Source organism: Geotrypetes seraphini, chromosome 17 (genome assembly GCF_902459505.1).
Source record: "Geotrypetes seraphini chromosome 17, aGeoSer1.1, whole genome shotgun sequence".
NCBI lineage: Eukaryota > Metazoa > Chordata > Amphibia > Gymnophiona > Dermophiidae > Geotrypetes > Geotrypetes seraphini.
Window position 1 is genome coordinate 48,304,882 of NC_047100.1, and position 17,668 is coordinate 48,322,549.

Genomic DNA, 17,668 nt, shown 5'->3' on the forward strand with positions numbered 1-17,668 from the left:
AAACCACTGCAGACCACCACAAAAACTGGGTAATAGGTAAAATGAAGGGGGAGCAGGGAAGGGGTGCTGCTGGACAGGGGGGAGGTAAAAGGAAGGGAGAAGGGCTGCTGCTGGACAGGGGGAGCAGGGAAGGAGTGCTGCTGGACAGGGGGAGCAGGGAAGGGGTGCTGCTGGACAGCCGAGGAAAGTGAGAGATAGAAAGAAAGACAGACAATGGCCAAAGAGAGAGAGAGAAAGAAAGAAAGACAGACAATGGCCAAAGAGAGAGAGAGAAAGAAAGAAAGACAGACAAACACACATCTATTCTAGCACCCGTTAATGTAACAGGCTTAAAGACAGTTTAGTATAATATTTTGTGAGGTCTTCAGTCAGTTTCTTATAGTATGTGTTATCTGTGCATTTCTCCAATGTAATTCTGTGTGTCCATAATTACTATAGCGCCTCCTTTGTCTGCAGGTTTGAATGACAATGTTTTGATTATTTTGTGAGCTTGTTATGGCAGCTAGTGCTGGTGTGGAAAGGTGGTACAGATTTTTCTTTTGTTTGCTGGAAAGTTGTGATTTTTCCCTATATCTGAAACTTTCTATGTAGTTGTCTAGTTTTGTGTTATGTCCATCCTGTGGGGTAAAATACGTTTTCTTTTGTTTAAAAGTATATTCCAGTCTGTTGGGAGTCTCTTTATTGTGGAAACGTACTTTTATTTATGATCTGAGGAAAAAGGGGTTACCTTCGAAAGCTAATCATAAACTACATGAAGTTAGTCCAATAAAAAAGCTATTGTTTCCTTTCTGGTTTTGTTTTATTTCTACTTAATACAGTAGATGAAAGACTAAAATGGCTCATATACTCTGCCAACTGGTGGTTAGGGCTTTAACTACCCATCACATAGGTTGCCCCCAAGCCTTTGTTTACAGTTGCTCATTTATCCTGAGTTAGTTTCAATACACATATTACAACAGCAAGACTTTATGCTGGCCTCTCATAACATAGCTTTATTTTTCTATACCGCCTCAATCAAAAGAATTCTAGGCGGTTTACACAAAAGAGAAAAACTGGACAATCAGCGAAATACAAAATAGTAATGGTAAGAATACAGCATATTAACCAAAAGGACAGTAAAAATATTTAAGTTAATACAGTAAAATTATTTATGTTGAGAATAAAATCTCGAATTAAGAGATAAATTTATAATAATAATAATAATAACAGTTTATATACCACAGTACCGTGAAGTTCTATGTGGTTTACAAAAGATTAAGCAAAGGTACAAATTGATTGACTTTAAGAGGGGTGGAAGAAAGAGAATTAATAGGACAGGAAATCCATTGTTGAGGAGAAAGTGATCAATAGGACAAGTTAATCGTTATTGAGGGGAGAGAGATGAGTGGATCAGTTGTCTAGATGCTTTAGGAACAGGTGTATTTTTAGACGTTTCCTAAATTCCTCATAAGTAGTGGGCGAAAGCAATTGTTCTAGGTCTTTACCCCATGCTTGGTGTGAGAGAAGGTGTTTTTTTCAGTTTACAACCTCTCACTGGGGGAGAAATGAAGCTTCTCTTGTGTCTGTTGGCTGAGAAGGAGAAAAGGTCAGTTATGTATTTAGGGGCAAGTCCGTGTAGTGCTTTAAAGCAGAAGCAGGCGAATTTGAACTTTACTGTCTTAATTTCTTTTCGGAAGGCGCCGTAGGACAGCATGGCTCCGCTAATATAGTTACCCAACCAGGACTGTTGTTTACTTGCTTGAAATGCGAGCATCCTGTCTAAGAAAGACCTAAGGGGTCCTTTTATCAAGGCGCGGGAGGGGCCGCGCTAGTTGCTAACGCCTCCATTGACGAGGCGTTAGTTTCTTGGCTTGCCGCGGGGGTTAGCGCGTGATTAAATGTCCGACACGCTAACCCCGCTAGCGAACCTTGATAAAAGGAGCCCTAAGTTTACAGCCTAAAATCTTTGGGGAATTTGAGCATTAAAGCTGAAAGGTTAATCCTAATCAGAACTCTAAGGAGCACATTCAGCATGGAAAGACAATGTCCATCTAATCTCCATAAGTAATCAGGTCCCAGTAGATCACCACATACAGTAGAAAAACCCTCCAACAATCTTTATCTCTTTGCCATTATAGCCTAAGAACATGTAATTCCTATCCCTCAGATGAAGCTACACACAAAGGAAAGGATACAACACATTGTTGAGCAGATACTTCCTGGATTTCTCATGCTTCAGGATAGCAATGGTGAGCCGCAGGTAGTGGATCTGGAAACATAAGAGAGAGAAGCTCGATTGTAAAGCATACACAGAGGATGACACAACATGTGCTCTCAGAGAACAGTAAGATGATTATTCTTTCTCTTAGTTAAAGTTACCCAGACAGACTCTACTGAGCAACATTCAAGTTGCTTTTGCAAGCAACTACATGCTGTGACAGGGAGCCTGCAACCCCAGAGCTTGAACCCCAGGAACATGAGCCTAGTCCTACCAGTAGTCCAGAACCCCTAAGAGAAAGGCAGAACCAAACTAAAAGTCCCAGATACAAAACTGTCACTTTAAAGCCTGAAAAAGCTAAGTCCCAGTGTAAGAGTGCAGGTCACTTTAAACCTCTACCTGTTCCAGCCAGAGAGAGGGGGTGGGGCCCTGCAGCAAGGGACTTTAGAGAGAAGCTTTCTTTGTCGAGGGCACGCACAGCACCTGGCCAAGGAGGAAGAAGGCAATCCAGGAAGGGAACTGCTGAGCTGCTGAGGAAACTGCTGGTGAGAGAAAATGAGCAGATAGAACTGTCTGATATTGCCCGGAGGATGTCTTAGTCTTCACTTGTTCCCTGTGTATTTTAGAGTCCAGTTCAAATGTGCCTGTGTCACTTTTAAAATCCTCTATGGTATTTTTACCCCCCTAGTTCCTTTATCTTGGAATCTTTATAGATTCTCTTTTGCAAGGGGTGACCAACAACTCAACTCAAATTATCCTGTCCTTCTAGTAAAGGTATCAAAAGAGCCAAGATCTTTGGTCAATCTCTGACCTTCAAGCTTACCCAACTTTGGAATAATCTTCCACTTTTTAAGAAGCTCTGGCTCTCTTCCCGTTTTTCGTAAGTCTCTGGGCCCTCCCTCTGTGTGCCTGACATTTCCCCGGCACTGCTAGCACATCCCCTTTCATTAAGCCTAGCTGCTGGAACAGATTCAGTCTTCCCTCGAAGGCAATATATTTTTTCTGCAACTGTGGAATTCCCTTCTACTTCAGCTTGTCTGTGGTTTTCTTTGCTCACATGTTTAAAGACAATAGACTGTTTTCAGTCCAATTCTTTATATGTGAGTTTGTAAACCATTGGACCCCTGAGGAAGGCGTGTTCACCGAAACACAGACCTTGTAGGGTCCGGTTGGATTTTTATCACAGTATTTTTTATCATTGTACTTTTTTAATTGAATTTTCATGTTTTTATATGTCAGTGTATAATAAATTATCTCCAGAACATCTGTATCCACAGGTTTTTGTTTTCATCGGTGGATTGTCTTCACTGTGGATTATTGGGTCTCCTCATTTTTCTTTGTTGAATTCCCTCCCAATACACATAAGGGAAGAACGTCTTATTGATAGGTTTAAAAGCAAGTTAAAATGCTTTCTTTTCAAAGATGCTTTTGACTGCTAATTTATTTTTTTTTTTTTTAGAATCTTATCACTTTTAAATTCAGCTAGATCTTTTCTTGATGTTTCCTTCCCTATTGTTTTACTCCTTACTTGTCTTATTTACTATCATATATTGTATTTCTCTCTCATTTCCCTTTTCGGGTCTGTTTATGTCTAGTAATTGGTCTGTTTTTGACGCTGTATCCCTGCATTAGGTGATGTATAATGGTTTTTTTAGACTTCGTCATCGCTTTGTATTAAGATTAAGCGATCCATCAAATTTTAATAAAACTTGAAACTCTGGGTAAGGAAAAGGAATAATACGGCAAAGGGTTAGTTTTTGGAACCCTCCTCACCTTGTTTTCCAGTTTAGAAACATAGAAAGATGACGGCAGATAAGGGCCATAGCCCATCAAGTCTGCCCACACTATTTACCCACCCTCTTAAGTCTACTGACCCCCTAAAGAATAATTGTAATTATACTGTCACTCTACTGACCCGCTCATTCAGTCCTAGTGACCCTATCCCTTGGCATGACCTCGTAGGGATCCCACATAGGTATCCCATTTATTCTTGAAGTCTGAGATGCTGCGTGCCTCGACCACCTGCACTGGAAGCTCGTTCCAATGCTCAATCACTCTCTCCGTGAAGAAGTATTTCCTGGTGTCTCCACGAAACTTCCCTCCCCTGAGCTGAGCGGATGTCCTCTTGTGGTCGAGGGTCCCCTGAGAAGAAAGATATCATCTTCCACCTCTACCCGTCCCGTGATGTACTTAAATGTCTCAATCATGTCTCCCCTCTCCCTACGCTCCTCGAGAGTGTAGAGCTGCAATTTGCTCAGTCTTTCTTCGTACGAGAGACCCTTTAGCCCCGAGACCATCCTGGTGGCCATCCGCTGAACCGATTCAACTCTGAGCACATCCTTACGGTAATGTGGCCTCCAGAATTGAACACAGTATTCCAGATGCGGTCTCACCATGGCTCTGTACAGTGGCATCATGACTTCAGGTTTCCTGTTGATGAAGCTTCTCTTGATACAACCTATCATTTGCCGTGCTTTAGATGAAGCCTTCTCCACTTGAGTGGCTGCTTTCATGTCAGCACTGATGATTACTCCTAAGTCTCGTTCTGCCGTAGTCCTGGCTAAAGTTTCTCCATTCAGGGTGTAAGTTCTGCAAGGATTTCCGTTGCCGAGATGCATGACCTTACATTTCTTGGCGTTGAAGCCCAGCTGCCAGATCAAGGACCAACTTTCTAAAGTACGCAGGTCTTGCTCCATAGCATCCTGAAGATTACAGCCGTTTACTACATTGCATAGTTTGGCGTCATCAGCGAATAAGGTTACCTTACCTCGGAGCCCTTGAGTCAGATCCCTAATGAATATGTTGAAGAGGAGTGGGCCCAGGACCGAACCCTGTGGCACTCCGCTGGTCACCTCCGACATTTTAGAAAGGGTACCGTTGACCACCACCCTCTGAAGTCTGCCACTAAGCCAATCTTTAACCCATGCAGTTAGAGTCTCTCCTAATCCCATAGATTTCATCTTGTTCAGCAGCCTGCGGTGTGGGACACTGTCAAACGCTTTGCTGAAGTCCAGGTACACGACGTCCAAGGACTCTCCTGAGTCTAGTCTTCTTGTTACCCAGTCAAAGAAGCTTATTAGATTGGACTGGCATGACCTACCCTTGGTGAATCCATGTTGGCTGGGATCCCGGAGATTACCCTCGTTCAGGATCGTATCTAATTTGTACTTAATTAGTGTTTCCATGAGTTTGCACACTATTGAGGCGAGGCTTACCGGTCTATAGTTCGCAGCCTCAGCCTTGCAACCCTTTTTTTGTAGAGGAACGACGTTGGCTGTTTTCCAGTCCAACGGAACTTTCCCCGTACTTAGTGAGAGATTGAAGAGCACCGCCAACGGTTCTGCCAGGACATCTCTCAATTCTCTGAGCACTCTTGGGTGTAAATTGTCCGGTCCCATGGCCTTGTTTACTTTTAGCCTTGCCAGTTCGTTGTAGACGTCCCCAGGAGTGAACTCAAAATTCTGAAACGGGTCATCCACGTCTTGTATTATCATCAACTGTGGTCCGTGTCCCGGTGCTTCGCAGGTGAAGACTGAGCAGAAATATTCATTTAGTAGTTCTGCTTTTTCTGAATCCGCCACCGCGTAGTTTCCGTCCGGTTGTCTAAGGCGTACTATACCGTCTGTGTTCCTTTTCCTATCGCTGATATACCTAAAGAAGGATTTGTCCCCTTTTTTAATGTTTTGTGCCAGAGTTTCTTCCACTCGACGTTTGGCCTCCCTAACTGCTGTTTTGACCGCTGCAGATCTGGTCTTATATTCTACTTTAGTTTCTCTTCTCTGGGTGCGTTTGTAGGAAAGAAATGCTTTTTTCTTCTCCTTAATGAGGAGTGAGATCTCTTCAGTAAACCATTGGGGTTTGTTGTTTCTTTGCCGTTTATCTACTGATTTTATGTAGCGATTAGTTGCTTCGTGTATGGATGATTTCAGGTACGACCACATAGTTTCCACATTGCCGGTCTCTGCTTGGTCCTGTAGCGTCTGATGAACGTGATCTCCCATACGTGCGAAGTCGGCGCCCCGAAATTTGAGCACCTTTGTTTTTGTAATTGATTTAGGGGATCCTTTCCCAATGTTGAACCATACCATGTTATGGTCGCTGGAGGCTAGCGTATCTCCTACCGAGACCTCTGAGATGCTTTCCCCGTTTGTGAGTACCAGGTCTAGGATCGTCTGGGCCCTAGTGGGCTCCGTTACCATCTGTTTGAGATGTACTCCTTTTATGGAGTTCAGAAGCCTCCTGCTGCTGCTGGTTGCTGCTGAAAATGTCTTCCAGTCTGCATCAGGCATGTTGAAGTCCCCTAGCAGCACAGTGTCACCCCGTAGAGTTATATTCTCTATGTCTTCAATTAATTCTGCGTCCATGTTTTCCGGTTGTCTTGGAGGTCTGTATACCACACCAAGATACAGGCATTTTTTACTACCTCGTGCCAGATTAACCCAGAGGGACTCCCCGGTATACTTGACATCAGTGATCCTGGTAGTTTTGATGTGTTCTTTAATGTATAGTGCTACCCCTCCACCTAACCTGCCCTCTCTGTCCTGACGAAGTAGATTGTACCCCGGTATAGCCATATCCCACCCATGTGCGTCAGTGAACCAAGTCTCGGATATTGCCACCATGTCCAGGTTGGCATCCCTTATTTCAGTTTCTAGTTCTAGAATTTTATTGCCTAAACTGTGTGCATTAACATACATGGCCCTCCACACTTTGTGTTTGCTGAGTCCCTGTAAGGCTATCCCTGACTGAGTCTGTGTGGCTCCAAGAGAACTGTTTGCATATTGGGTCCTTACCTCGGAATCTGAGTGTCGACTCGTCCCATCAGGATAGTTCCTTTCCACCCCAGTTTCTGTGCTTCCAGGGGAGCTTCATCTTTCTTAAGGGCCTTTGTAATGCTATCTCAACCCTTGGGCACAGGCTTGCTTTTAGCCTGTTCTGGTCTAAGTGCTGGGTTTTTTGCCTTGACAAGTTTCTGCCCATCACAACATTTATTAACTCAATATCAGTAATAGATTTACCCCTCTAATTGTATTTAATTGAATATCTAGATGGATCCTCAGTGGGCTCTTCACTCATGCATCATAATATGCACGAGCCATTATCTTCATCGGATCATTTATACTATATATTTTATTTTTTAACTTTTAATTGATATAAATATGTATAAATATCTTTATCACTTAAGATTTAGTAAGTGTCTCTCCCTATCGGCTACTAAATTTTAAGATAAGTGATAAGAGATATTTATATCAATTAAAAGATTTTTAAAAACTCTCTCTCTATCTATCTATCTATCTATCTATCTATCTATCTATCTATCTATATATATATAGCTCCGCCCACCCCCACAGCGTCGGAGGTAGTCTCGGAGCCCGGGCTCCCCCTTAAAAGCAAGGGAGCCAACGGCTCGCGGCCGTTCGGCACGCGGCGAAGGCGAGCGGCCAAGGCGCTCGCCTTAGCGAGAGCGCCTTCGCGAAGGAGCCTAGAGAAGGAGCCAGAAGCACAGGCAGCCCAGCAGCAAACTCTAACTCAAACTCTAACTCTAACCTAAAAAAAAAAAAAAAAAAAAAAATTAATTATTTTTTCTGTTCTCATTCTTCTCTTCTCTATCTATTTTTTCAGCTAGCTGCACACCGTGTACCACTCCTACACACCAAGGGACTTCAGATACACGTCGGGCACATTCCAGCGCACCAACTTTAGTCACAAGGAAGGAATAATGGAGGCAGCAGAAGGCCAGCGAAGCTTTCCAGTATACTGCATCGATTGTCACATGTATGTCTACCTCCCTTCCGGGAGGCAGGCCTACATATGCGGTCGATGTCAGGAACTGGCTAGTCTCAAGAAGGAGGTCGGGAGACTGCAGATCAAAGTACAGGAGCTAGAGGGACTCCGCTCCATAGAGGAACCAGGGGAATTTGAACCAACTGAGGACACCACCAGAGAAAACCACTTCAATGAACAGGTCAAAGAGCTCGAAAGATTCATCGAGGAGGCCTGCAGGATGGTAGAGACACAGGATCACCCGCTCTTCAGAAGGGAACAAACGGATGGAGGACAGGACCCGCCAGGAGCCATCAGGACCCACCAGGAGCCGAGGGAGAGGAACCTTGCGGAGGAACCAACCAGGAGAAGGAAGGATTGGAGGACCCAATCATCACCGACACAGACCTGAGACCCAGGAGGAAGCTGAGGAGAGGAAAATCTGCTATCGTGGTGGGAGACTCAATCCTGAGAGAGGTGGACAGTCACATAGCAGGAGGCAGAGCGGATCGCCTAGTGACATGTCTCCCAGGGGCGAGGACAAAGGACATCTCCGACAAAATCGAGAGAATCATGGAGGGAGCTGAGACAGAGGACACAGCAGTGATAATCCATGTTGGAACAAATGACGTCAGCAGAAGGAATTTCAACATGACTACACTGACCGAACAGTTTAAGATCCTGGGGAGGAAGCTGAAGCTGAGGACAGGGAAGATAGCCTTTTCTGAGATCCTGCCAGTACCAAGGGCAGATGCGAGGAGGCAGACCGAGCTGCAAGCAACAAATGGATGGCTGAGGCGATGGTGTGACGAGGAGGGCTTCCTCTTTGTACGGAACTGGTCAACCTTCCTGGGGAAAAACAAGCTCTACAGGAGAGATGGTCTGCATTTGAGCACGGCTGGGACAAGGATGCTGGCACGTAACATCCAGACCTGCATAGACATGACTTTAAACTGATAACAAGGGGAAAGCCGATAGTCGATCTGACTTCGACACATCGGACCACAGTATCGAGCAAAGATACTGAGACAGGAACTGGCAATAGAGGACTAGAGACAAAATGGACACTTTATGGACATAAACCCAAAGAAGCAGCACAGGGAACCGAGGGGCATTTAGAGCTAAAGAGCAAAACAAGGAGGAAACAGCCGGAACCAGAGGGCTATCAAAGAACAAAGAAGCGGGCAGAGGACGGAATAGACACACCGCAGGAGGCAACACGCGAGGAGACCAGCAGGAGCAACAAATCAAGAGTAGATCCGAAAGAAAAGGTAACAAACTGGGACTTAAATTGCCTATATACAAATGCTAGAAGCCTAAGAACTAAAATGGGGGAGCTAGAAGTTATAGCCAGAAAAAAGGACATAGACATAATAGGAATCACAGAAACATGGTGGTCAGAGGACAACAAATGGGATGTGGCCCTGCCAGGGTACAAACTCTACAGGAAGGACAGGGCACACAAGAAGGGGGGAGGAATAGCACTGTATATAAAGGACTCCATTGCCTCATCCAGAATCGAAACAACAATAAGGGCAGACAGTCTGGAGTCACTATGGGTTAAGCTGACAGGAGGGGAAGGAGCTGACATCAAATTGGGACTGTACTATCGCCCACCAGGACAGCCAGAAACAAACGACCTAGACCTGGAGGCCGAACTGAGACAGGTGTGCAAAACAGAAAAGGTGGTGGTTATGGGGGACTTCAACTATCCGGGAATAGACTGGGACATTGGGCACTCAAAGTGCACGCGAGAAACTAAATTCCTAGAGGCAATAAGGGACTGTTTCATGGAGCAGCTGGTCACAGAACCAACGAGAGGGGACACCACTCTAGACCTAATCCTCAACGGGCTAGAGGGACCCGCAAAGGAAGTGGAGGTACTAGCACCGTTAGGGAACAGCGATCACAACATGATCCAATACAAATTAAACATGGGAACAACCAAGGTGAAAAGAACCACAACGACAGCACTCAACTTCAGAAAAGGAAACTACAAGGACATGAGGAAAATGGTAGGAAAAAAGCTCAGCAGCAGCTCAGGGAAGGTGAAGACCGTAAAGGAAGCCTGGACACTGCTTAAATGCACAGTGCTCGAGGCACAAGACCTGTACGTCCCAAGGTTTAGGAAAGGGTGCAAAAAAAATCAAACTAAAAACCCAGCATGGATAACATCTGCAGTTAAAAAGGCGATAAGCGACAAGAAATCATCCTTCAAGAAATGGAAAAAGGAACCAACAAAGGAAAACCAGGAAGAGCACAAAAGACACCAGAAAGAATGTCATCGAGAGGTCAGGAAAGCAAAGAGAGAATATGAGGAAAGACTGGCAGGAGAAGCAAGAAACTTCAAACCCTTCTTCAGGTATGTGAAAGGGAAACAACCAGCCAGAGAGGAAGTGGGACCACTGGATGACGGAGATAGGAAAGGAGCGATAAAGGAGGAAAAAGAGATAGCTGACAGGTTAAACAAATTCTTCTCGTCAGTCTTCACCAGAGAGGACACAACCAATATTCCGGAACCCGAGGAGATTATAAACGGAGAACAAGATGAAAGGCTGGTAAAACTAGAGGTGAGCAAAGAGGATGTCCTCAGGCAGATAGACAGACTAAAGAGCGACAAATCACCGGGCCCGGACGGCATCCACCCAAGGGTACTAAAAGAACTGAGAAATGAAATAGCAGAGACACTTCACCAAATATGTAACCTCTCCCTAAAAACAGGGGAGATCCCAGAGGACTGGAAAATAGCGAATGTCACGCCTATCTTTAAGAAGGGATCAAGGGGTAACCCGGGAAACTACAGGCCTGTGAGCTTGACCTCGGTTCCAGGGAAGATGATGGAAGCAATGGTAAAGGACACAATATGCGAATACATAGAAAACAATGGACAACTGAAGGCGAGCCAACATGGCTTCTGCAAGGGAAGGTCATGCCTCACGAACTTGCTGTACTTCTTTGAGGGAATAAACAGCCAGATGGATAAGGGGGAATCCATAGACATCATTTACCTTGACTTCCAAAAAGCCTTCGACAAGGTACCTCACGAACGGCTACTTAAAAAGCTGTGGTACCACGGGGTGCAAGGGGATATCTACCGATGGATCAAACACTGGTTGGCGGGCAGGAAGCAGAGGGTTGGAGTAAAAGGCCAATACTCAGACTGGCAATGGGTCACGAGCGGAGTTCCGCAGGGGTCAGTGCTGGGACCTCTACTGTTCAATATATTTATTAACGATCTGGAGGCAGGGACAAAATGTGAGGTTATCAAATTTGCTGAAGACACCAAACTCTGCAGCAGGGTTAGAAACACGGAAGACTGCGAAGACCTGCAAAGGGACCTAACGAAACTGGAAGACTGGGCAAAAAAGTGGCAAATGAGTTTTAACGTAGAAAAATGCAAGGTCATGCATGTAGGGAAATAGAACCCGATGTTCAGCTACAAAATGGGGGGAACACTGCTAGGGGTGAGTAACCTTGAAAGGGACCTGGGGGTGATGGTCGACACATCACTGAAACCATCGGCGCAATGTGCGACAGCCTCAAAGAAAGCAAACAGAATGCTGGGCATCATCAAAAAAGGTATTACAACCAGGACGAAGGAAGTCATCATGCCGCTGTATCGCGCAATGGTGCGCCCGCACCTGGAGTACTGTGTTCAATACTGGTCACCGTACCTCAAGAAGGACATGGCGGTACTCGAGGGAGTGCAGAGGAGGGCGACTAAACTAATAAATGGTATGAAAAATTTTTCATACGCTGACAGGTTAAAAATGCTGGGGCTGTTCTCCCTGGAGAAGAGGAGACTTAGAGGGGACATGATAGAAACCTTCAAAATCCTTAAGGGCATAGAGAGAGTAAATAAGGACAGATTCTTCAAACTGAGGGGAGCCACAAGCACTAGGGGTCACTCGGAGAAATTGAAAGGGGACAGGTTTAGAACAAATGCTAGAAAATTCTTTTTTACGCAGAGGGTGGTGGACACATGGAACGCGCTTCCGGAGGAAGTGATAGGCCAGAACTCTGTACAGGGGTTCAAGAAGGGTTTGGATAGGTTCCTGGAGGATAAAGGAATAGAGGGGTACAGATAGAACTTGAGGTAGGTTATAAAAGTGGTCAGAAACCACTTCACAGGTCGCAGACCTGATGGGCCGCCGCGGGAGCGGACCGCTGGGCGAGATGGACCTCGGTCTGACCCAGTGGAGGCAACTTCTTATGTTCTTATATATATATATATATATATATTTATTTATTTATTTATTTAAAAAAATTTTTTTTTTTAATTTATTTAGTATAAATGATTTGATGAAGATGATGGCTCATGCATATTATGATGCATGAGTGAAGAGCCAGATGAAGATCACCTGGATAGTCAATTAAATATAATTAGAGGGGTAAATTTATTACTTACTGATATTGAGTTTATAGACCCCATGATAAGAACAGCCTGTGAATGTTGATCCCTGAAGATTATCCAAATTGACAACATTTATTAACACAGCTACCACACTAAATTTACCTCAAATGGAAAACAAAATTCTTTTTTTCCCAATTGTAGACCTAGTCTCTGTTTTCTGCTTTCCTCGTTTTCCCTTAACTCTCTTGTCAGGATTTCCTGTTGTTTTTCTCTCCAACTTTTCCTTTCAGCTTTCTTCAATTTATTTTCTGCCTCTAACTAGATTAAATTATATTTTACTATCCAGTCCTCAATTTCCCTCTTTTCTCTGTGTCTACCTATAGCTTGCCACCTCTTTCCCTCCAATATCTCACTAACTCTGTCCTCTTCCCCATCCAGTATGTGCCCTTTCTATCCCTTCCTTTCATCCAGCATGTGCCTTCCTTCTCTACCTCCTTCCATCCACTGTCTGAGCCAATTTCCTCCCCACTTCCATCTAACATCTTCCCTTCTCTCTCCTCCTCACTTCCATCCAGTGATCTGCCTCTCTTCCCTTGCTAATTCCATCCAATTATCTCTCCCCATTCACCCCACTTAAGAACATAAGAGTTGCCATACTGGGACAGACCAAAGTTCCATCAAGCCCAATATCCTGGCCAACCCAGGTCCCAGGTCCCAAGTTGTAAAACAGATTTTATGCTGCTTATCCTAGGAATAAGCAGTGGATTTCTCCAAGCCATCTCAATAATGGCTTATGGACTTCTCTTTTAGGAAATTTTCCAAACCTTTTTGAACTCTGCTAAGGTGATTTCATCACATATTCCAGCAATGAATTCCAGAGTTTAATTACATGTTGTGGAAAAAATATTTTTTTGGTTTGTTTTAAAACTACTACTTAGTAGCTTCGTCGCATGCCCCTAGTCCTAGTATTTTTGGAAAATCAGCATCTGCCCCCTTTTCTCTTTGCAGTTGAGTCTCTCTCGCCACCCCCCCTTCCACAATTGGGTCTGTCTCTCTCCCTCTGCAGTTAGGGCTGGCCGACTCTCACTCTCTTCCTGGTTGGGTCTCCCTCCCCCCTCCCTCCACAGTCAGGTATCTCTATCTTCCCTCCCCCTCCCCCTTCATGGCTCAGTGTCTCTCAACTAGAGAATGACACGGGGACAAACTTTTCCCTGTCCCGGCGGGTACTCATTTGCCTGTCCCATCCCTGTGAGTTCTTTTCCTGTCTCTGCCCATTCCTACAAACTCCATTCTCATCTGTACAAGCCTGAAACACTTTAAAATCATAAGTGTTCGAGGCTTGTGTGGTTAAGGCAGAGCTTAGAGGAATGGGGCGATAAAACTCGCGGGAACGGGATGAGGAATCCCGCCAGAACGTCAGCCATTCAAGCAAGCGGTGCAGGGCTAAGCTAGATGCCGAAGAGATCGCAACTGCCCTGCACCGCTGGAGATTCGAGCCATCTATCGTCCAGCGAGATCCAGGGGGATGATTGGAAAAGGCAGCTGGCAGGCAATGTACCAGTAAGATAAGCCGCGGCTAATACCATGGGGCGGCTAATCTTCCGGTTTTAAAAATAGGTCGTCCTTTTCTGTGGCCTATACATGGGGGCGGCCTATGCAGAGGGGCAGCCTATATGCAGGGAAATACGGTACATTGTACGGATTGGCTTTGAAGCTAAAAAAAAATTATTATATGTATATATAGCCGCCAAACATTAGGATCCATTCATCTTTTTCCAAGTCATTGGGAATTTTTGACTGAAAGCCAGACTAGTGCTCATAAGAAAATTAATAGCTTCTATTATTTGGATCCTGAACCATGAAGACTCAAGAGCATCTACTTACCTGTAAACCCAAATCAGGAATGATAGGAGAGAATCGGTAAGCACGCAACAGAGACATCATCAGCTGCTTCAGGCATTCATGCACTTCATAGTCCTACAAAGTTAGAAAAGTCCTCTTATCAAGCAAACATCTGTACCTCTGACATAACAGGGAAGAGAGCACCTCCAGTACTTCCAGTAAGTACCAGGAAAGTCTGCGGTTAAAAACATGGTAGGACTGCACATTAATCAGTGTTAATGCCCCAATTAACTCATTATTAGTTGCAATTAAAAAAAATAATCACAGCTGATAAAAATAATTCTGCTGTAGCTTCTCCTGTCTGTCTCCTTTCAGCATTTCACCCTCTCTCTCACTGCCTCCCCCTTTCCAGGCTATGATCCAGCATCTCTCTCACATTCTCCTTTCACCCACAATTCAACAGTTCCCCCCTTCTAAATCCCCCCCAGGTCTGCTTTAAATTTTGTCTTCTCTTGGACCCCAACAGCAACAGTAACACTCAAACTCAGTCTAGGGCCTGCTCCAGAGCTTTCTCTAACCTGACCCTGACCTCTGGAAACAGGAAGTTATGTTGAGAGGGCAGGATGGGTCAGAGAGAAAGCTCTAGAACAGGTCATAGTCAGCATATGACTAAAGCTATTGCTTCCAGGGACCAAATTTAAGGTAGAATGGGGGGAAGCGGGGGGAGATAGAGAGGGGAGCAGATGCCATAATGTACACTGTGGGGGGGAAGAGAGAGAGAGATGTTGAACTACTGGAGGAAAAAAGAGGGGAGTGGGAGATAGATACACCAGACTGTGCACTGATGGATGGCGAGAACCTGTGAGTGGAGGGGTGGGAGAGAGAAATGTTACACAATGGGCGGGAGAGAAGAAAGGAAGATGTGTTGGACTAGGAGGGAGGGGGAAGAGAAAAAAACAATGAAAGATAGCAAAGCAGGGGTGGGGCCAAGAGAACAGAAAAATGGATCAATGCAGTAAAATGAATGAAAGAAAGGGAGGAGAAAGAGATAATGTGAAGAGAGGAAAAAAGAGTAGAGTGAAGGAATAATCTAATGGATAGTGCAGTAGCCTAAGAACCAGGGAAACTGGGTTTGATTCCCACTGCAGCTTCTTGTGGCTCTGGGCAAGTCACTTTGCCCCAGGTTCAAAAATAGTACATGTATATAAAATGTAAATTACTGATTGTAACCATGTTGACCCATCAAAAGCACACCGGACATTGGCACGCCGACAATCCCACAGCGACATTTGCGCACAGGACTAAAGTGCGCCGCCGATTTTGCCGGTTTAAAGCCTTCCCTTTGCGTTCTGAGGGGGGAATGTAGGGAGGAACTCCCCAATACACTAACAACTTCTCACACTCCCGCTGGGGGGAGTGCCACACTACACTGAAAACTCCTGAACATGAGAATGGGAGTTTTCAGTGTATTGGGGGGGTCCGAGGACTTGTTAGTATTGAAGGGGTTCCGCATCAACCCCCCCTCAGAACACAAAGGGAAGGCTTTAAATTGGCAAAATTGGTGGCACACTTTAGTCCTGCGCGCAAATGTCACCGCAGGAACCGTAACCAGAGAGAAGCAGTACATTAAATCTCATCCTTTTCCCTCTTTCCTTTTAAAAAGAGATGTTTTTTTAATTTATTACATTTTCTAAACCATTTATTCAGGTATTCAAGCATTTTTCCCTGTCTGTCCCTGTGAGCTCACAATCTATCTAATGTACCTGGGGCAATGGGGGGGATTAAGTGACCTGCCCAGGGTCACAAGGAGCAGCGGGGGTTTGAACCCCCAATCTCAGGGTGCTGAGGCTGTAGCTTTAACCACTGCACCACTCTAGAAGTCAAAATGTAGTAAAAGTGAGCCAACTATAGGACAATCAAGCAAGCCATTGTGACATCACTGATGAGGTTGGCTCTTAGGCATTGGTGGAATGAGGCATTATGATGTCACAATACCAGCTCTGGTTATCAGAGGCTGAAACTTTTCACACTACTTATTTATTACATTTTCTATACCATTCTCCCAGAGGAGCTCAGAACAGTTACATGAATTTATTCAGGTACTCAAGCATTTTTCCCTGTCTGTCCCTGTCTAATGTACCTGGGGCAATGGAGGGATTAAGTGACTTGCCCAGGGTCACAAGGAGCAGAGTGGGTTGGACCCCAGGGGTAGAGGGGAGGGAACAACAAAAGAGAGAGATAATGGACCGGGGGGGGGGGGGGTGGAGAGGATGGAAGTTAAATGCTGGACAATGGGAGGGAAATATTGGTTCTTTAATCATTTAATTAATTGCAATTTGAATTTTGTAAATCACTTGAATAATCATGATTAACATTTTTAATCAAAATGGAGTCCTAGAATATGGGTCTAGCAAGACAGATGTGTCATTGCTCACCAAACTGTGAGCAATGACAATTTGGAACACATATTTCATGGGCAAGAAGCTTTTAAACTGCAGGCTCTTCTGAGATCTTGAAACAATGTTCAGTTAGAGATGAGGTGCATGCCACAATTGTTTATGAGTTTTGTTATAGGAGTAAATTTTCCCTGGTAGCACATACTTCATGCTGTACGAGGGAGTGCTGAAGTTCTCAACCCAACCAACTTCCTAAATTTTGTCACTGTAGCTGAAAAGAGTGTTATTTTATTTTGCTAAGTGACAATCTGCAGAATCATAATACAGTGGTACCTTGGACTACGAGCATAATCCGTTCCAGGAGCATGCTCATAATCCAAAATGCTCGTTTATCAAAGCAAATTTCCCCATAGGAAGTAAGGGAAACTTGCTTTGATATGTTCCCACCCCCCACCTTCCCCCCTCCCCCGAGGCCAGAGTGCTGCTCCCCCCCCCCACGAGAACCGGCATTGCTCCCCCCGAAGGCCCCCCCTACAAACCGGCACCCTCCCCCCCCCCCGCGATCAGGCATCCCCGCCGCCATCGTGTACCCCCCCCGCCGCGACCTGAGATCCCCCAACCCACCTGAACCCTCTTCTTGCTTCCAGTGCATGCATGATCAAGGCCCGGCACAGGAAGCAGATTTTCGGGCACCGGCACCAACGCACAGGACATGCTGGTGCCGGTGCCGATGCGGAGGCTACACTGGAAGTAAGAAGAGGGTTCGGATGAGTTGGGGGATCTCAGATTGAGGCGGGGGGGGTTCCCGATGGCGGCGGGGGGGTGCCGGATCGCGGGGGGGAAGGTGCTGGTTCGCAGGGGGGGCGCTCGTACAGCGAGGCAAGCTCGGTTTACGAGGCACCAAGTTTGCGAATGTTTTGCTCGTCTTGCAAAAAACTCGCAAACCGGTGCGCTCGTAAACCGAGGTACCACTGTACTGTGTTTTGACATTGTTTCAGATCATCGATTGAACCATGTCAATAAAAAGTGAGGAATTTTCAAGTGTGGAACTCAGAGCCATCATGAAGTTCCTATTCCTGCAGAAGAAAACGCCAAAGGAAATCCATGAATGGAAAC

At 45.2% G+C, this 17,668-nt stretch overlaps 1 protein-coding gene across 4 annotated transcripts in view; it reads right to left on the minus strand.

The window, feature by feature from the left end:
- Window positions 1-17,668, minus strand: part of RNF123 (ring finger protein 123) — a 363,039-nt gene that overhangs the window by 209,191 nt on the left and 136,180 nt on the right. For all 4 annotated transcript variants that reach the window (XM_033926520.1, XM_033926519.1, XM_033926522.1 and 1 more), the window contains exons 14-15: window positions 14,199-14,291; window positions 2,175-2,248 (exon numbers count right to left, since the gene is read on the minus strand). In XM_033926520.1, the coding sequence (XP_033782411.1) occupies window positions 2,175-2,248; window positions 14,199-14,291 (167 nt within the window). The remainder of the gene's footprint in view (window positions 1-2,174; window positions 2,249-14,198; window positions 14,292-17,668) is intronic.